Below are 21,459 nucleotides of genomic sequence, written 5' to 3' on the forward strand. Positions count from 1 at the left end.
ACACTGACCTCTGCACCAGCACTAAGAAAAAATACACTGCCAATTCTTCTGGAAAAAAAAGCATTATTTCACTCTTTAACCATGAGCTTCAAAATACACACACGCACACGCACACGCACATGCACACACACAGGTATAAACAGCCAGATCAGATGGTGAAGTGGTATTATCCAGACACCAAAGCAGACAGAAAAACACAACAATTACTCTAAAGCCGATCAGAGAAAACATCAAAGTTTGAGTAAGTTCACTTCAGTTAATCATAGAAAAGATGAAAGATGAACAGCAATGACATAACAATTACACCAGCTTACTTTTGAGGAAAATCAAAGAAGAAAACTTTACAGCAGCCACAAGGCAAAGAATCCAGTCTTGAAGAGAACCAAAGCTAACAAATGAACTGAAAATGCTGCAGTATTAATCTAAACAGGAGGCCAGTGAGATGGCTCAGCAGGTAAAGGTAAAACACACACTGTGCCAGGCGGCGGTGGCGCACGCCTTTAATCCCAGCACTTGGGAGGCAGAGGCAGGCGGATTTCTGAGTTTGAGAGTTCGAGGCTAGCCTGGTCTACAGAGTGAGTTCCAGGACAGCCAGGGCTACACAGAGAAACCCTGTCTCGAAAAACAAAACAAAAAACAAAACACATACTGTGCAAGCATGACAACCTGAGTCCAACCCACAGAGCCTGTGTAGGAGAAGAGAACCAACTCCCAATGAGCTCCTCTGACCTGACAGACCAGGTACCATGGCAGAACATACCACATCATACACAATAGTAATAATAAAAAATAAAATATAAATCCTACCAAATAGGAATTTAAGGCTAAGGCAATAAGATAGATAAATGGGTGCTTCTAGAAATAAGAAAACAAGTTGAGACCAAGAAACCGATAGTCAACAGCCTAGGGTGTGCACTTACACCTGTGTGATTACAAAATTCATTTCTAAAGATCTACCTTACAAAGGTCAGAAGAAAATGATCTTTCTTTTAGAAAAGGAAGATAAAAATAAAATGCTGATGTAAAAAAAAAGGTATGAGTGCTTTTGACTTTCCGTCATTACACACTGATGCTAAGGTTGAATGGATTCAAGAGAAACCCAAACCAAAGTCCACACAGCAATGCCTGTAGACTGGCAACAGAAGGCTGACTACACACAAGAACACGCTGGAAAACCCAACACAACTCTTCTCCCCAGTTGTGTTTCTGCAATGAGAAAACGACCTGAAGAACCAGAACACTTGGTCTTACACACAGAATGTGCTTGAAAAGCACAGAGCATTACTTTTTAAACTGTTGCTATTACAAAAAGTAAAGGAAAGAATTAAGAAGTTAAAAGGAACACAGCAGCACAGGCCTTCAGCCCAATGTACTTGGAAGGTGAGGCAGACCCCTTCTTGACGACAGAATTCCATGACATGTTAGACTATAAGATAAAACTCTCTGAAAACCAAACAAGCCAGATGATGTGGTAAACAGGTTTGTGTGTAATTAAGTTCCAAACTATACTGTTTTTAAAAAGTATTTTTTTTATGCTGGGTGTGGTGGCACATGCCTTTAAGTCCAGCATCTGGGAGGCAGAGGCAGGTGAATCTCTGTGGGTTTGAGGCCAGTCTGATCCACACAGTGAGTCCCAGGACAGTCAAGGTTATTTAGAGAGATTCTGTTTAAAAAAAAAAAAGGATTTTATGTTGATAATTTGGTAATATATGAAGCATATGCTTGATACATTAATTGTACTTTTTTAAAATGAAGCAAAAGATATTCAGTAAAGACTTACTAAGTTAAAAAAAAAAAAGTTAGATTAATAAAGTTCCTAACACTTTGGAAGCTGAAACAGGAGGACTGGTGTGAATTCAAGGTGAGGTTGTACTATAAACAAGATCCCATTGAAAATGAGAGAGTGAAGAGGCAGGGGTGAAGACAAAGGTCTTCAGAAGAGTTGGGTCCTATAAACATGAACATCCCTTTCTGACGACGTCAGAAATACTTCGACAGCTTTCAATCCTACCTTTAGCAAAGACCAACTATATTATTTAGCCTTGGGCTTTCCTAAGGCCTCAATTTTCCCATCAACAAAATGAAATAACAGTAGCTTACAAGATATAGGTGATTTTTTAAATGAATACTGGCTGAATTAGTGTTTGGGTTGTGACAGTTTAAAACACTACACTAGGTATAAAGTACAAACATTATCTATATTAGCTCACACACTCCTAGGGGCACAAGCTCACAGCTGCTCGAGTCAGACTGCGCTAAACACGTTTTTCACAACAAAGGATATCATTCCAAAACCAGAAGAACCATGTCACATACATCCAGAATTTGGTTGCCAAATATATCCCAAGGGGCAATGCACTGTGCATTGAATGGTCAAAAAAGGATCTGTAAGACACAAATTTTATAAAATATAAGTGGTATATCTCATTACAAAATGAATATTGAGATTAGAATCACAAAAGTCAAAGATATTTACAACCCTGGAATTGTTTTCACAGTACTGAGTTCATCAAGATCCTTTAGCCTACCAAGAACTAAACTATACTCCACATACTCTATAGCTTTAGAATTTCAGTGTATTACCATTTGTTGAAATCAGCAATTCACTTTAGTCTACAGCAACTTCATCACCGAGCACATTGTTAAGAAGGTTACAGTCCTGGCAAGTGAGATGAGACAGACTCATCACTGCTAACCCGCCCCGCTGAGTTAAGGTGCGGACACATGCTTTCAAGTGAAACCAACTGGCTGATTCAGTGCAACTGCAGGCTTGTGTCTGTAATAGTTAACGTTAGGAAGAGTTACCAATGAATCTCATTGAGACAAACACCACCCTTTATCCATGAAGACCAAGTAGTCTTGATAATTTCCTATTTAATATTTAATAACTGGTCAGAGCTCCCAGAAATACTACGGAGATGAATTAACCAGCAGTCACCCCTTCTCAGAACGAATATCAGCGTATGACTAGTTATTCTTGTGAACTTTTTCCAAAGTCTTTCTAAATTTCCAGTGAGAATAAGATGCTTAAAGAAGGCAAGGTAAAGAGGAGGCTGTGGATGACAGACACCTTCCTAGGACTGCTGAACAGGCAACATTTAGGGCAAAAGACTCAACAAGGAAGAAAATGGTCGGTGCTTAAAGCAATGGAAAAGGCCTGCTTTGTGACTGTGCAGACCACAGTCCACTCTGCTGATTAGCCAGAACTCTTAGTTATCTACAACCAATCCTACAGAAAGGTAAGTAGAATACAGGAATACATCACATTTACAGTTCAACAAACTCAAATTCACTTCTAAAGAAATACTTTAACTATTTCAGCTTCAAAATCTCATGCTAGACTTTTGTAATTAAGGAACTTTTTGAATAATTTTAATAATGCTTAAAAAACAATTTCACAAATTATCAAAACAGACCATGTTCTAAATATAGAAAACATGAATTTGACATAGTAGGTAACAAATTATGTTCTTTCATAAAACTAAAGTTAAAAAGAACATACTTACTTGGAAAGAAATTGTACTGTAGCCCAAACACCACCATACATTAACCCTTTAATGAGCCAAGAATCAATGTTCAGGTCTGCTATAAACCCAACCAGCCAAATTACTAGGAATGGAGTTCCTAGCATTACTTTCTGCCGAAACTCCTGTAAACAAAACAAAACAACACAAATGTTACAAAGCTTTTACATGTTTCAAATGATCTCAATCTTAACCACTGCTATCTTTATGAAAGTATGCAACCAAAAGTAAAATTCTTTCATTCAAATCTCCCTATGATGTTCAGGTACTACACAAAACTCAACATTTAAAAGGAGTTTGTTAAGGCAGTGGAAAATGAGAAGTTGAAATTTTGGGAATGAGTTCTACACAGCCAGACATAAAAACAACAAACAGTAGGACAGGTTACCATAGGCTAGCCAGAGAGTAGTTCATAGCTCAACATCCCATTTTAATAGAGGACCTGTTAACAAGGACAATCAAAATGACTTTATCACATAGTAAACAGCTAAAGATGCTTAAATTGGAGAAGACATATATACCAACAGTCTATTAAAACTGTAAAATGAAATAAGGAATAAAATCAAGGCCAGTAAGATGGTTCAATGGGTAAACGTGCTTGCCACACAAAGCTGACCACTGAGTCTGAGCCCTGAAACCCATAGTGAAAGGGAAGGGAAGGACTGAGGCCCCAAAAGCGTGTCCTCTAACCTTGACACATGTACCATATCTGTAAAGATGTGTGCAAATACATGCATGTACACACACGCACGCACGCACGCACGCACGTGCACACAGAACAACAAGCAAGCAAACAGACAAACATCAAATGACTCCTCAGGGCTTTCCAGCCCACAGTTCTCAGCACTCTAGGGACACTTCTGGACAGTTGGTATACTGCGCTGGTTGGCAGAATCCACGCTTGGCATATACAAAGGCACACAGCTCTCTGTACTCTCTATCACAACTGTATCTTCACAGCAGCAATAGGCAGTACCTGTGGTCTTCTTTACAGACCAGCTCCTCACAAACGTCAATATCTTGCTCGAATCATCTTAGATGACAAAAGTACATACAGATACTTAGTTGTGGTTTTCTTTTCTTGTTTTGTTTTAGTCTCATGGTACAGCCCAGGCTGGCCTCAACCTCACAGAGATCTGCCTGCCTCTACCTCCTGGGAACTAGGATTAAATGCATATGTCACCACACATGGCTTCCGTTTGATCGAACTTTCATGGTATGGATACATCACAGTCTGTTTAACCATTTACCTATTAAGGAACATGAAAATGTTTACAACTTGGAATTATGAACAAAGATGCAATAAATAGTGGCATATAGATTTCTATGACCTTAGGTTATCGTGCCTCTGAGGTAAATGCAATTCTGCACTATAGAGATCACAAGTTGCTTTTCATAGTGTTATATTAATTTACAATCCCACCAGCAAACATTTGAGGAATCCAGTCTCTGTGTACCATCAGAAGTCTTTAGACTTCATTCTTTCTCTGTGTGTATGCATGTATACTTGAGATACCATCTTGCCATGTAGCCCACGGTGACCTGAAAGTTGAGATCCCCCTGCCTTAGCCTCCCAAGTCCTGTACTGCAGGCATATACCACCAAACTCATTTAGCTCACTTTAAAATTGGATTCTTGGACACGTTTTCATTGTTGAGTTTTATTAAGAGTTCTTTCTACAGTCTGTATGTTTGTCTTTTGTTTTACATATGACTTGTTAGTGTTATCTTCTAATTTGTAGCTTGTCAATAATTTTTTTATTTTCTTAATAGGTTTTTAGTCCAAGTTCTTATAAGCAATCTCAATAAACTCACTGGGTCACCAAACTGACTTGGAATCTTTTCTTTGGTCTCCTGGGTTATCTGGGTTGAATCCAAAAGTGCTCACATTTCTCCAAAAAAGGTTTTATAGCATGTTCAAAATGAGTAGTATATATTAGTGTATCTTCATATACCTAAACTTTTACAGTTCACTCACTGAACCATAAACCTGCCTGCTTAAAACCCTCTATCTTCAGGGCCTGGGAAAACGGCTCCGTGGTAAAGGGCCTGCTAGACAAGCATGAGGACCTCAGTTCAATCCCCAGAATCTACAAATAAAAAAAGCCAAGTGTGGTCGGATAAGCCTGTGGTCACAGCACTGAGTGAAAACAAGAGGATCTGTGGAGCTGATTATCCACCACCCAGTCTAGCCAAACCTGAGAGCTCCGGATTAAATGAGAGACACATCAAAATAATGATGATGGTGGTGATGATGGTGATGATGATGGTGATGATGGTGGTGATGATGATGATGATGCAACTAAAGAAGGCATCTGCTGTCAGTCTCTGGCGTTTCCATGTTGCACATGCTTTGTGCACACCTCTTCATCCATGTATATGCATGTGCACACACACTGAAGATATCCTAACTTTCAAAGTATCAGTAGTTTTAAGATTGTTTCCGAAGATCCAAGCTCCCTCTGAGTCTGCCTACTACCGATACCCAATGGCATCCTCCCTTGAGTTGATTTTTTAAAGTACAGTGCTAGTGAAGCCTGGGTGTCAGCACTGTCATGTTGAGTTTTTCTCTCCACCTCAAACACAGTACACACTTCAACAGACTGGCAAACAAAACCATGTTCATAGTTGAAAAGTTTCGATGTGCGGTGGAAAAAAAAAAGAGTTCATGTAATTGTGGTACTTAATGTCACAAAGTGCTCAATTACCATGTCTTTTCCTCCAGTAGGCCTTTTTCAAAAACTAGGCTAGCATATACCATTTAATCCTAGCACTTGGAAGGCAGGTGTCTGTGAGTTCACATACCTGACATACATAAACAGTTCCAGACTACAGAGAAATAAACCCTGACATGTTTAAAGCTACCAAAGGAAAACCACGGAGCGCCGTTTCTAAGCTGAAGCCACCGTAACAGACACACTGCACGTTAGCTTGCTCCATGGACTCCCCATCTCTGGTGCACTGGGATGGTGGGGTTGTGGAACACAGCCCACCCACCCAGCTCGCATGTGGATCCCAGGGACCAGACATCTAGGCCTCCTGCTTGTTGCCTGTGAGACAAGGACTCTACTTGCTGTGCCATCTCTGCGGCCCCCAAAGCGCTTTCTCTCTCATTTTTAGGACTTCCTTTTCATTTTTAATTGTTTGAAATGTTGGAGAGGAAGCAAATAACTGAGGTGTGTGAGGGCCAGAGGGGCAGAAATTATGGGGAGCTGTGAGGTGCCCTATGCGGCTGCTGGGACCAGAACCCAGGTCCTCTACAAGAACACATCACGTGTTCTTAACCGCAGAGCCACCTCTCCAGCCCCCAAAGTTCTCTTTTACAGAGAAACAATACCCAAATATATAACCTCAAATATAGTAATAAGGAAATTTATATATTAATATGTTATCTTTAAATTAAGAACCAATTTTCATATGACACTATAGAAAAAATAAAAGTTTGGAATATTCAGCAAAGTCAAATTATGGAACCTTCTAGAATAAGTCAAATGTCCTTACTATAGACTAGTTAGTATAAGAGAACACCTGTACAAGTTAAGAAACTTCAAATATAGCTATTCTGGTGTCAATGTGAGGGACCAGGGACTCTTTACTCAGTGAGGACGTCTGCATCCTCAGAAATCCACGAGCTGCTGCCTTCAAGGATATCACTCCTTGTTTATTTCTGTCACACTCCTAAATGGATTACTATTAACTTCTTATGATTTTAGTATTGCCATTAGTAAAGCTTAAGTACTCAATTTTTCTATAAAAAATAAGAAAGAACAACTTAATATCACTCAAGTTGTGATTACTCTCAAGCTAAAATATATAGTGTCATTTTTTATTTAAGCATATATATTTTTAAATGCCAGTTAAATGATATCTCCCTTTTTAGTGGAAATAATGTTTTCTAAGGAACATGGACTCTGCATTTGGGGAAATGTTTTAAGTTTCAAAATCCTATTATAAGTAGTCAGTTAAGCCAACAGCCATAAATTTTAAAACTGAAGGTTCATGGAAGAAAGTGGACTTTCTATGAAAGAGCCAAAAAAGGAAGCTTTTTCTCTAAAAGTCATAATACATTGTGAAGAATGAAAAGCTCAATCAAATAGAGCTATAGTACTTGGTTTAGAAAGACTCACAGTAAGACTAAGGTGGTTCACAATTCATTATTACATCAACAAATGTCCATGAAATGCTTCTCTCTACTAAACACCAGTTAGCTGAAATAACCCACGGATACGCTTCCATCTTCCTGACATAGCAAGCACAGAGCATAGATCATTCTAAGAAACTGTGTTAAATACGCTCCTCTTACTTTGGATGAAACGATACTTTAAACATACAACGGGAACTGTAAACCTTAAGGCAAGTGAACACTTATGCACAGTGAATTACAGCTGCAGGCTGCCGGCCTCTTGGCCCCGAGTTACCTTGTCAGCCTTCAGCTTCCTGAGGAAGGATGGGTTGTCATACCCTTTCGCTTGCCTTGCCTCCTGCAAATGGTTGATCATCCACACGTTTTTTCTTTGCTTTGCCAAATCAAGTGCTGATTCACCCTGATAAAGTAAATACAAGAAATTCACATGAAAAATACAACTATTATTTTTACTAATAACTTTTAAAGAAATTTCATAAAGATAGACTACATAAATTCATCAACAATGATTTCTGACATTGAGAAAAATCAATTTAAAAAAACTAAATTATTACATACCTGTTATCATTTCCCATTCAAAACACAAAAGAAAATACATTTTCTCATCTTATACTATAGATTCTATTTTTGCTTGCATTTTTGACAAATTAGAGAGCAAATCAAAAAGTAGGTATTTTAGTACCTGCTGGATCAGAGGCTATCATTAAATTCATCAGTTAGTGCACACTCCTAACACTGAGTGTGACAGACATCCTAACACTGTACCAAGCTGTCAGAAATCTGTTTTATTTCATGGATGGTGATCGCCTTAACAAGAGACTAGGGAAGGAAGAAAAAGTCAGTGTCTACTTCTACCACTGTACTGGCATTCGACCTACCATGAAGTCACCACCCACACAGAAATTCCCAAAGAGAGCAAGAGAGTGACTGAGAGGAAAGAGTTTCACTCAGGTTAGAAGCTATGAGATCCTTTAACCCTCAAACAAGAACGCCAGGAATACAGTAACACATCAAGAGACAAGAAATACACAACTCACTCCTAGACGTTCCTTTTCTGCTTTTCCTAATTTAAATCTTCTATTTCTTTTGTAAATTAGATACCTACATTCCCAATCTATTTAATGTCCTCTAGTTATCTGACTCTTTAAATAAATAAGATAAAGTTGCCAAAATGGGAAAAATGATATTCAATTTTTTTAAAAAAATAACCACTGAAATTTTACTTCAAAATGCTGGATTAAAAAAAAAAACAACAAACAAACAGAATCCCATTTTGGGGAGAGATAATTTATCAAGCATGGAATATACTTTTAAAAACACAAAAATTAAGCATAACACTATTATATAGCAACAAAGAATTATAAACAAACAAACAACAATAATAAAAATTTTCAAAAGCCCAAGCACATTATTAATAGAAAAACCAATGGTATTTAATAAGGAATGGGCTAATCTAGGTGAGCCTTCAACAAATAGGGATATTTTATTTTAGATATTCCTTGCTTATTCCAGAATTTCATCACCTAAGTTTTCAGAATCAGCTAATTAATCCAAACTATAAGTATTACCTGAATAATAGCCATCCCTTGGGTAACAACTCCCAGAATATCCTGCAGTTGCCTCGGTCCAGCTGAGCACCCCTTCCACTAGAGGGCCATGTGACACCTAAGGATTGCCTAGACAGAAAGATTGAGGGAGCTTTAAAAAAACCTTTCAACTTCTCTAGTCATCTGACTGTATAATTCTTTTATTCCGATGGTAAAATTAACAAACAATTCCAGAGTTATACTAAAACCAGGGTTTGGAATCGAGTCTATATTGCTTACTCCATGTCATAGCCAAAACAGTATTACTAACAAAGTAACATCAGCAAGAATTCACATGGAGTATTTATAGACTATGTCACTGGTAGTAAATACAAGAAACTCTTCAGGGGTTTTGGTCAAATAACCATGGCTAAGTGGAAGATCACCTGAGCTGTGTCTCAGTGGGACTGACTCTCCCTGGTAAACCAGGTTAGAGACCATCGAGGTCGGGTGTTCAAGAGCTCATCAACAACTTCGTCCCCAGAGATTCTCACCTCCTTCCAAGAAACTACAGACCCTTCTGTCTACTGGCATCCTTTGACAGTTTTAGAAAGAAAATTTTGGAAATGCTTGGGTAATACTCAGATGAATTGTTCTTCCCAAATTAAATTTCTAACTTTATCTATGAAACTATAACTACAGAATAAGATCCTTAAAATTTAACAAAACTACCATAGTAAAAAAAAAAAAAATGATGACATAAGCCATAATTTTTTTTTGTTATTCTTAGTACAGAATTACTTTTTTGCCCTATGGTTGCTATTTAACCATAACCTAGGACTGTAAAATTCTCCTGACACTTATGAAAGACAACGATCTTCCCCCAAAACGCTGTCACAAGTAATATTTTAAACAAGTCCATGTCATCCTAGATCCATCAGTGACCTAATCTAGAGTATTTAGCTACTTCTTTACTCTTCTTACTTTTTTTTTTTTTTTTTTTTTTGGCTTTTTCGAGACAGGGTTTCTCTGTGTAGCCCTGGCTGTCCTGGAACTCACTCTGTAGACCAGGCTAGCCTCGAACTCTCGAACTCAGAAATCCGCCTGCCTCTGCCTCCCAAGTGCTGGGATTAAAGGTGTGCGCCACCACTGCCCGACTTCTTCTTACTCTTTAACTTAAGCATTAAGTACTTTAAAGTTATCTATTTATTAAAATAGTCTTAAAAGGAAGTTGTCTTATTTTGATAGAAAATTTTATTTTATATACTAAAGGACTCTAGTTTCTTTTTCAAACAAGCAATTTGCAGCAAAAGCAATTTCTAGTTAACATAAATTAACCATATTTTTGAAATAATTATTTTAGGATAGGACCAAATAGCTAAATAATCACAGCAGAGAATGTCTGTTTTATCTTGTCTAAAGAATATAACTTTTTATACCTTTTAAAATCAAATCTAGATTTGTAGCTGCATCCTACCCTTACAATTTATTTTTACTCTAAAATTTTTAAAGGTATATTTATTTTATTAAATGTGTATATTTAGTTTATTCAATGTGTATTTAGTGTTTTGCCTGCATGTATGTATGTGTACCACGTGCATACGTGGTACCTGCCCGTCAGGAGATGTTAGAGCCCTTGAAACTGGAGTTACAGATGGCTGGGAAATAAACCCTGGTCCTCTGCAAGAGCAGCAGTGCTCCTAATTGCTACGCTCTCATCTCCAGCCTCTACAATTCATTTTTAATAAAATGATCTTTCCTAGTACTTAAAATGAAAAATGAAATAATGAATGTTAAAATTATGAACAAAGAATCATGTTGGAGATTTTAAAATGAAATTTCCTTTTCAAAATCTGCAGTAGCCTAATTAGCTTTAAGTGGTACACGGAGGACAGACATCACCTTGACACTAACTACTATCAAATAGAATGAATTCCTATCATCTTCACCTCAAAAGAGCACTTTCCCTTCAGCATTCACCATCTCAACACACGTGCAAAGACAAGTTAACTGAACAAAGCTACGTCACCAATGATGCTTTCTTTCGTTCTCAAATCGATTTGAATGTTGTAGACAGTCTCTCTGAATCCTCTCGGCTAGCTCCACACTTGGCTAAGCTAACTTGGTCCTTCGAAAGCAACAACAAAAACCATCAGCCTGACTGACTTTCCAGTCTTTCTGCTGTCCTGTCCTAATGATTCCATCACTTCTCCAACCAAAACAGCATCTAAATGAAACAGCACATCCTAGGGCAGTCTATACAAATCTGTCTGTGTCCTAGGATGTCATAAACCACTGAGCTTCTTATCACAGAGTCTCACTGATCTGGCATCTGTCTCTCAGGTCACTCCTCGCTCGCTGTACTTCTAAGTCAGCCTCAAATCTGCACCTCAAACTCAGCCCTACCTTCCCAGGCCTTGTAAAGTGCAGATCTCTCTACAGAAAAAAAATTGTTTACCACTTATCTCCACACAACCGATTTCTTCTCCTCACAACCTCCAAGGAATGCATCACCTCAGAGGAATCCTCCTATCACTACCACCTCCTCAGGCTCGCCACTCAGTTGATTCTGATTATTCGTTTTTTCACTATTTTATTTCTTCAAGAGAATGTATGTTCTGAGACCAACAATACAGAGCTTAATCAGTCTTGAACATTCAGACAACCTACCAATGAACCATTACTTACTGAATGAATGAAGAAATGGTTTCTACTGAAAGCGGTGACCACACTTCAAGTATACAGAGAATGCTAGATCCCAGTAGAAACAGTATTTCATGCCTGCTTTCTACTTTTAATTATAGGAAAAGAATATCTAGGAACTAAAAGCTTTCTTAGCAAAGTAGAAATATTTTCCCCTCAAGACTGTGGATGTTGCATAAGCAAATGAATTTTAGACTTAACTTCCTTTAGCTATAATGTTATTCCAGAAGTTACCAAGAGCATTGCACCCTCAATCACTGTTTTAGGCTAGAGGATATTTCTACTCAGTGGTAGAGCATTTGCCTAGCACGCACGAAGTCCTGGATTCAGTCTCTAATATGGGAACGGGACTTTTAACCAACAGTCAACTTTGAATTTGTGTCAGATAAAGTTATCAATGAAAATCTTATGAGTAGTTTTAAAAGGGCATGGATTTAAATAAAATGTCTACAAGCACACTGAGGTAAGCTCAATATTTGGCACTGTGGACTCTTCAGGGTATTCTGATCTTCAGGGTACCACATCTTTAATATGCCTGAACCCAGAACAGACAGGGGTGGGGAACTAATGTGAGGACTTTCAAGCACCCGCACTCACACCGTTACCTTTCTGCTGAAGCTCACTTTGGACTTTTATGTCTTATCAACATCAAAGGTTTATGCAATGGTTAATGAAGAACACAACTTTAGATTATTTGAAAAGACATTAAAATTTTCAAACACAGTGCAAATACTTAAAGATCATGACTGAAGAAACCTGTCCTAAGGTTTTATATGAATGCAGCACTGGTTCCAAGCTGGGAAACTGTTTAGCCATCTTGCTTACATAACTGTTACACTGTATGTTAATATATGTCAATATAGCAATTAAGAAAAAGCAAACTGAGACTAATTCCTTGCTGTACTGAAATTGGTTCTGTTTTTCTTTCAGTGATATAAGAAATACCTTGAAATGTATTTCTCATTCATGACCCATAAGACTGGGACTCTGAAAGTCAGAGAGTGAGATGGAAAGGAATGCAGGTGATCAAACAGGACACTCCAGTCACCCCGGCCTACAGGAACACCAGTCGGCTTAGGTAAGCATCACTTGTATGCTTTTGTCCTGAGCTCGGCATAGTTTACTAACGCCTGTGTTAAGGATTTTCAGAGCATTCCCTTTAAATCTTTTGCAAAGGCAAACATTACTCTATCATTTCTGAAGTAGCTGAATGGTATCCTGGCTATCATAAATGCCAGCTTGGGTAAAACTAAAGACTGAGCAAATCTTCATTTTTTAGTCTATAGTAACTAGTAAATGCCAGTCACTACAGTAAGCCAAGTTTCCTCTTTCCAAGTGTTTTAGTGGACCATTCTGATCACCCTGGGTAGGAACAAGACTTAAAAGTTAAAAAATAGAAAGAAAACACATGATTTTTAAAATCAATTTTATAGTTTATAATATTCAAACTAAACTCAAAATTTGTAATTAGGCTAGTTTCTAAAAATTCACTAAGCTATGAAATAAAACTTAAAAAAAAAAAAAAACCACAGCCCAACCCATTTTTAACAGTCTCACCTTCTCTTCTTAAAGTAACCAAATAAAGGAAAACTTTGTCATTAGAACATGAAGAGACGCCTTGATCCAGCCAGAGATACCTACGTTTTGATTGGCTACTTCAGGTTAGTATATAGCTCAACCTCCTTTACATTCATTAGCACTTATCCTTTAGGCATTTATAAACATGGCTCAGAAAACACTATAAATCACAGCTAGTCCTTAAAACTGTTTATCCAAAGACCGTGATTCCTGTATTTGCAGTCATTTAGATTACTGCTAAAGGGTCCTAAGCCTTTGAAAACTCAGGAGATTAATCAAAAGCTTGAGATTACCCATAGAACCATTTTTTTTTTTTTTGGCCACTTATTGATGTGTTTATGTGAGTGCACTAGTACCACGGGACCCATGTGGCAGTCAGAGGACAACTTCAGAGAGTCGGTTCTCTCTTCCACCGTGTCCTGGGGGCAGAACTCAGGTTGTCAGGCTTGGCAGCCAGCGCCTTCTGTCCACTGAGTCACCTTGCCAGTCCCCCCGCAGAATCTTGTACTCCGTGCTTAAATTAATTCTGCATACTTATCCTGGGTTAATTTGTCATTACTCTATAAACATCATAAAGTGTTTTACCAAATTTAAAAGTCTTGTTCTTTAAAGAAATAAGCTACCAAAATGACCAAGTTACAACATGACTCCAATACACACGAACGTGTTTTCCCTGTTGCTCTTATTATCCCTGTGCGTGAAGGTCTGAAACACAGGGACACGCTGTGTCATGGCACACGTGTGGTCAGAGGACACGGTAGAGGTGGCTCTCTCCTGCCACATCTTTATACAGATGGGTCCTGGGAGTTGTTCACCTTAGGTTGTCAGCCTTTACAAACAAGTGATGTCACCAGCTGTGCCAATTTACTGACCAGACAGTGTATTTTGTTACTATAAACTTACACATATTGATATTAAGAAACCAGACAGCTACTGTCCTTCATTTGTGTAAGTTAGAAGCATGTAACTTCTAAATCCAGTACAAATTCACTAATAAAAAGGCTACCCACCAACTAAAAACTAATTTAATATCGTAAGATGACATTAAGTTACCTAAGCTTTAAAAACCAATTATTCTGAAGCAGCAAAGGATTGAACTAAATAACAGTGTGCGTCTTCCAGTTATCACAGCCTTCAGACCATGTTCCCAGGACTCATGCTATGCCTTCCTTCTCCATCCACAGCAGGGCATATTTACCTTGACGTTCTGGGAATCCACGTTCCCTCCAGCTTCCAGCAGAAGACTAATGACTGTGGTGTTCCCTGCTAGGACTGCCCAGTGCAGAGCAGTGTTTTTGTGATACTTGTCACCAAGGTTAACTGAAACATTGAATGTTAAAAGCAATCTAGTTGGATCCACACTGAAAAGGAAAAAAAACAAACAAACAACAACAACAACCCTAATTTCAATTATCGAAATCATTACAGAGACTACACTGACTGTGGCTGCATTCTCACTCCACCTCAGAACACATCTTGTCTAGCCTCGCTCCTGTTACAGTCAGTAATTAAGCAATGTTCCAGTATGAACTGTCACGTATGCACAACCCTGGAGAAGTTAATATGGTGCTGAGAGACAGCACACTTGGACCTAACTTTCCTGTTTTTAATCTGAGAATCTGTGCTATTAACACCTATATATTTAAAGAATAAAAATTAATTATATTTCAATTTAGACTGATCCAAAAATTATTCAAGACAACTTACAAATGAATACATAAAACTTAACAACAGAATCACATGAAAAGGTTATTACTTAAAAAAAAAAAAAAAGTAACCTCTTCTTCCACTGTGAGAATTAAGAAGATTATGGAGCCAAAGTACAGAGAGCGAAACAGGCTGAGAGCAACCTGTGCTCTGTCCTGGTTAATCACTGCTGCACAGGCTCTGCAGCCCTGGGACAGCAGCAGCCCTGGCAATCCCTCCTTTCCACACTGTGCTATGCTGAATGAGCTAAGGAGTCCGTGACAATTACATACCTATGTGTTCTATAAGCTGCCCACATTAAAGGTGTCATTCCGTTCTGATCCATCATATCTACATCCTGATAATAAACCAGACAGCACAAGTTTAAGATCCTAACCAAAATGAGTTGGAAATATCTAATTTATACATTATACAATCTAATATATTACTACTTAACTGGGAATGCTTTATGCAAGTTTACCTTGTAACTTGTAACTAAAGCTACGTTTTGCCATTAACTAGCAAAGTGGTTTACAAATTATGACTTACCCTTCCCTAGTCACGGTTTACACTTAACGACCTTTGCAATTTTAGAATTATCAGTAGTCTTCAAACACTTTTATGACACAATCTTAATTTAGAATAAAAGACAACTTTTACTAGTCTGTCACAGAATGAAACTTTACACATGACATTGTTTTAAAATATTCACTTTCCAAAACACAACATAGTCTGATTTTATACAATCAGTAAAAAAAAAGCAGAAGAGAACTCAGGTGGTATTTCTGTTAATAAAACAGATTTATGCCGGGCGGTGGTGGCGCATGCCTTTAATCCCAGCACTTGGGAGGCAGAGGCGGGTGGATTTCTGAGTTCGAGGCCAGCCTGGTCTACAGAGTGAGTTCCAGGACAGCCAGGGCTACACAGAGGAACCCTGTCTCGAAAAAAGAAAAAAAAGAAAGAATTTAGATCCCATGTTTTCTGACAGAAACTGCATTAATTGATGCAGCAGAAAGATGAACTGTGTTTTATTATTTTTAAAATCATTCCTCTCAAAAGGTTATTAAAATAGACAATTATCAGTTAATAAAATTAGCTTTAGAAGTTTACATCAATTCAGATGGCAGGTTTCAATATTTCTGCTGCCTAGTTTTAGGACAATGACACACATTAGGGTCATTTCAGAAGAAGGAACCTCAATTGAGAAAATGTCCCCAGACTTGCCTGTGGTACATTTTCTTGAGGGCTGATTTGGGAGGGCTCAGTTCACTGTGGGTGGTGTCACCCTGGGCTGGTGGCCTTGGGTGCTATAAGAAAGCAGTCTGATCAAGACATGAGAGCAAGCCAGTAAGCAATGCCCTCCACAGTGTCTGCATCAGCTCCTGCCTCCAGGCTCCTACCTTGGTTCCTGCCCTGACTCCCTTTGACAGCGGATTGCTGCCTGGATGTGTAAGCAAAGTAAACGCTTTCCTCCCCAAGATGCTTTAGGAACACTAACTAAAGCAAATAGTACCAGGTCATGGGGTACTTGTGACAGACTTGACTGTGTGTTCTGGGAAGGCCTGTGGTGACAACTGTACTTGGTGCTGGAATAGGTGTTGACTGCTCAGAGCTCAGTGGGTTGTTCTGAGGAAGCTTGGAAAATAAGAATGCTGAAAGAAAGCAAATGATGGAGCCCTGCCTGGCCTCTGAAGTTTCAGAGAGAAATTCTCAGAGTCCCATAAAGAACCTACAGGACTGTCAGGAGCCCTCTAGATAGGCTAAGGCTAGCAGGTGGCCTTCCTGAAGGTGCCCCACTTGCCCCAGCTTTTGCATGGTCTGTGTTGGATGAGCTCTATGAAGCAATGTCACAAAGAGACTTCATCTCAGGATTGCTTCTTGTAGCTGACATGCCTTAAATTAAATTAATATAATGCCATTAAATTAATATAATAATCCCTGGGCATTAGTCTATCCTAATGATTAGATTTCCTGCAGATCAACATAACTTTCATACTGTTTAGATGAATTAATGATTTCATAGAACTCCTGATTTGATTCTAATAACCTTAGAAAGAAAATGTTAACAGATTTAGTTGTTTTGCTACAAAGATGTAATGACATGAGAATCAAGACTAGAACAAGCCCACTCCTCTAACAGTGAGAACACAATGGGCTTTCAGACTCACACTAGAAAGAGACACAGGCCTGGGTCAAGGAGTAGCACTCAGGTCCGAGGATGAAGCCATACGTGTGCTCATGGTAAGACAAGGCCATGAGAAACTTTTGCTTTGAACTTAAATGAGCATGTAGAATGACACACTGCTTTGAACTTGGTATCAGCATCCTTCTGTAACTCCCATTCTGTGTCACATTTTATCTATGAGGTAACTGTCTAAGAACTTCTGTCTATAAAAAGGCCAGAGGAAAGAAAGGTGTCGTGGTGTGCTGTGGTGACTTGGGGAGCTCTGCCCCATCCATCTATCCAAATGTATATGTCTGCATGTACATATGTAGGTCTATGTGTGTGCATGGAAGCACGCATGAACACATGTGGAGTTGACAGAGGCAGTCTGGCCCCAGCAGAGAGAGAATGTATCTGTCTGTGTATATTTGCCTGCATAAAGTATCATAATCCTTTTTCCTTCCTCTCTGGTTCACAAATCTAGGCAGTGAAGGGCTTCTGGCTAGCTGGCCAGAAAAGGGAGTGCTAGCAATAAATCCTTCACCTACTCCCCTATTGTTAAGCAAAAGGTGAAGCCATCAGCTTTTGACCCCAATATAACTACAACTCAAAGAGAGTAAGTATGAGTAATGCTAAGCACCGTTTACTTTGCCAGACCAAGTCTTGCCCACACTGACACCTTCTAGAGAGGACCCAGCCCAGGGCTTTAAGAAGCTGCAGTTCTGGTCAACTGGAGCTAAAGAGTTGGCTGTGATTAACAAGAGACCAGCACCACTCAAGTACAACATTTGCTTTTCTAGAATGATCTACGTTGGTTAGCTGGTTAGAGAGGAGCAGTGATTAAGAAGAGACCAGCATCATTGAGCATCACTGAGCATAGTGAATGTAGGAGTATTTCCTCGGGGTCAGCACACAGAAGCTGTGCTCCAGAAGGGGCAGGGGTGTATCTTATGCTGGCAGCTGAACTTGGCAGTGCAAGAGTCATCCAGCTGGTACTGGTTTTGAAGGCATGAAGGGGTCAGAGAGAACAACTGAGCCTTGGCACTGTGTGGTGGGGCTGGAGTCCTGGACGAGAGGCCAGAAGAGGTATAAGCGCATCCCAGCTGCATCGGAGAGTGAAGTACTTAGAGATGCCAGAGCCATGGACAACCACCAAGGTCAGCAGCAGGTGAGGTGAAGCCAGCCTGAAGCTAGAAGACAAGCCGCTGTGTCGGGCTCCAGTCTGATTTTGCTGTGTTCAGGCTGTGACTACACAGATCCTGGTTCTTCCTTCTTCAAGTCACACGATTTTAGCCTGACTTTTTTTTAACTTTGCAGCAGCCTGCAGTTATGAAACCTACTCTACTTTAGATGGACTCTGGTGTAGGCATTATGCTTTGTACACCGTGTAAAGCTTACCCTGTTACTTTAAGTGCTGATTTCTCTCTCCCACTATCTGTTTTCAGCGTGGACATGGCTTTGTTATGTTGATTCTTTGTTTGTTTGTTTGCCTGTTTTGTTTTTTTGAGACAGGGTTTCTCTGTGTAGCCCCGGCTGCCCTGGAACTCACTCTGTAGACCAGGCTGGCCTCGAACTCAGAAATCCACCTGCCTCTGCCTCCTGAGTGCTGGGATTAAAGGCGTGCGCCACCACCGCCCGGCTGTTAATGTTTATTCTTAAAAGTCTCAAGCTTGTGTAAACAGCGCTCTTCATTCATTCTCTGCCTTGCCAATAAAGTCAAGGAGGAGTGGAGACAGAGACCTGGAGTGAAGGAGGAGTCGTGAGTGGGTGAAGGAGCACCGAGCAGAGCTGGATCAGACAGGGTAAAAACATGCCAACAGGATGGGAGCCCAGTCTGGGAGGAAGCTGACGGCATGGAGGTTTCAAACGCAGTAATCACTACGTGGTATTTGGCTCACTGCTATTTTAATAAACCTTAGTCTCTCTGTGTGGTTACTGGGGAATCAGCTGGTTAAGGGATAAACTGCTCCCGTACTAATTTTATGAAATCTATATTATTATAATAATTATTTTACAATCTGGATATCTTAAAGAAACACAACTTTTAATGTGTAAATTTTTTAAAGACTGTGGAACTTTGAAGGTTTAGAATGTGTTTCATATTGTGATTATATTAACATACCATCTTCGCGACAAATGAGAAAAGACTTGTAATGATTCCATGTCAAGCTGACATGGGGTCAATCGAGTTGGTTAGTTTTATGTGAAGTTGACACAGATTACAGCCAGTTTAGAAGAGGAAATCTCAATTGAAAAACATGTCCCCTGCCCCCCCCCAGACTATGACCTGTGAGCAAACCTGTGGTACCTTTTCTTGATCAATGACTACTGTGGGAGGGCCCAGCTCACTACAGACAGTGCAACACCTGATCTTCTCGTAGTCGTGGGTGCTATAAAAAGCAGGCTGAGCAAACCATAGGGAGCGAGCCAGTAAGTAAGCAGTGCTCGCTCTGCGGGCTCTGCGGGCTCTGCATCAGCTCCGGCCCTGACTGCAGGCAGGACTGGGATGGACTGGGATGTGATGTAAGTAAATAAAGCCTCTCCTCTGCAAGTTGCTTTCACTCTTGGTGTTTTATCACAGCAACAGAAATCCTAATTAAGACAATATTTAAGGGAAATATTTAAAGAAAAGAATAGATTATGTATTTTTCCCTTACTTTCCACTACTTATTTCTATCACACTTATAATTTTAAAACCATTTAACAGAATTATCTTAATTTATGACGGTATTTGCTCTTATTTTAAGTACATTAAAACTCAGTACAAAAATAAATACATTTTTTTTACTCTCCTCATCCATCAGAAACTACTAAAGTACTTTCGGATATTAAAAATGTAATGCTATGAATATCAGGCATTTAAGCCATTAATAACACATGACGAAGATACACACTATTAAGACGTCTTTACCTGTCCTTTTGCTATAAGATAAGCAACAATTGAGGTATGTCCAAACTGCGCAGCCAGGTGGATGCAGCTGCATCCTTCCCCATCAATTAATGAGGGATCGGCACCATATTTCATTAGCTGTACAACCATGGATAAATGGCCTTGCCTACAAAACAGAAAGACAAACATTTAGACATTAAGTTATTTCAAAGTCAGTCGACTGGGAAAGAACATACTTGAGGGAAGTAATAATGGGAAGTCTGATCACGTGTTTTGTGAAGTTACTTTAAAACAAGACAAGGAGTTTATGGTTCTTGAAAGTCTTTTTTTTTTTTTTTTTTTGGTTTTTCGAGACAGAGTTTCTCTGTGTAGCCCTGGTTGTTCTTGAAAGTCTTAACAGGAATGACAGCTTTGATAACTTAGCAAAAACATAGTAATTACTAAGTGAGTTCATTCCAATATGATCCTAAAACCCCCAGGAACTAACGTGTTTAACTGTAAATGTAAAGACTTCCAAAGTATTCCATTTACAACTGGATTAGCATACTTCCCTAAGAACAACTTGTAACTTTGTTTCCAGTGAAGACAATACTGGGCAGCAATAAATAAACAATTAACTATATCAAATATTAGCATTATCTTTTTTGTTTTTTTTTAAATAAAGGACCCTAAGGCGAAGGGCGACAGAGACGTGACCGCGAACCTTGTGGCCCAGTGCAACGGCGTTGAGTTCAGGTCTCCTCCGAGCTGATCCACAACAGCACCCTTCGAAATATAGTATCTGTAAAATAAGATTGGTAGGAATTTATAGAGCTCTCATCTTTAAGAAATTATATGAAAAATCAAACATCTTCCACTATCAACCTACTTTGTGCCTTTTGAAGATAAACAGTCTTTTCAAAGTTTAAAAAACATGTTCAATACAATTTCATATTAAACACATCACCTTTTTGTTCTAGAAGAAAAAAATGCTTTTAAAATTTAAAATGCTTTTAAAAGTTGAAAGTTTAAAAGTTAAAAGTGAGAGAGAAAAAGAGAGAGAGGGAGGGAGGGAGGGAGGGAGAGAGAGAGAGAGAGAGAGAGAGAGAGAGAGAGAGAGAGAGAAGGGGGGGCTAAGTAACAAAGAAGGCTCAAGGGGGTGGAGGGAACTTTCTCCTCCCTGAGAAGGAGAAATAGAAAAGATTTTGCAAGTGGCCTTGGGAGGGTGGGGAAGTCCTGGGAAAGACGGCTGGAACTGGGAAGCGA

At 39.2% G+C, this 21,459-nt stretch overlaps 1 protein-coding gene across 4 annotated transcripts in view; it reads right to left on the bottom strand.

Moving 5' to 3' along the window:
* Zdhhc17 (zinc finger DHHC-type containing 17) overlaps window positions 1-21,459 on the bottom strand; it is a 65,024-nt gene that overhangs the window by 10,687 nt on the left and 32,878 nt on the right. For 2 of the 4 annotated variants that reach the window (XM_028758995.1, XM_028758996.1), the window contains exons 4-10: window positions 20,918-20,995; window positions 20,236-20,380; window positions 15,454-15,518; window positions 14,673-14,835; window positions 7,942-8,067; window positions 3,507-3,649; window positions 2,285-2,385 (exon numbers count right to left, since the gene is read on the bottom strand). In XM_028758995.1, the coding sequence (XP_028614828.1) occupies window positions 2,285-2,385; window positions 3,507-3,649; window positions 7,942-8,067; window positions 14,673-14,835; window positions 15,454-15,518; window positions 20,236-20,380; window positions 20,918-20,995 (821 nt within the window). Of the gene's footprint in view, window positions 1-2,284; window positions 2,386-3,506; window positions 3,650-7,941; window positions 8,068-9,235; window positions 9,344-14,672; window positions 14,836-15,453; window positions 15,519-20,235; window positions 20,381-20,917; window positions 20,996-21,459 lie in introns of those variants that run through there. The other 2 variants (XM_028758998.1, XM_028758997.1) reach the window with 2 other exon arrangements.

The sequence above is a fragment of the Grammomys surdaster genome, unplaced genomic scaffold, assembly GCF_004785775.1.
Source record: "Grammomys surdaster isolate TR1022 unplaced genomic scaffold, NIH_TR_1.0 126271, whole genome shotgun sequence".
NCBI lineage: Eukaryota > Metazoa > Chordata > Mammalia > Rodentia > Muridae > Grammomys > Grammomys surdaster.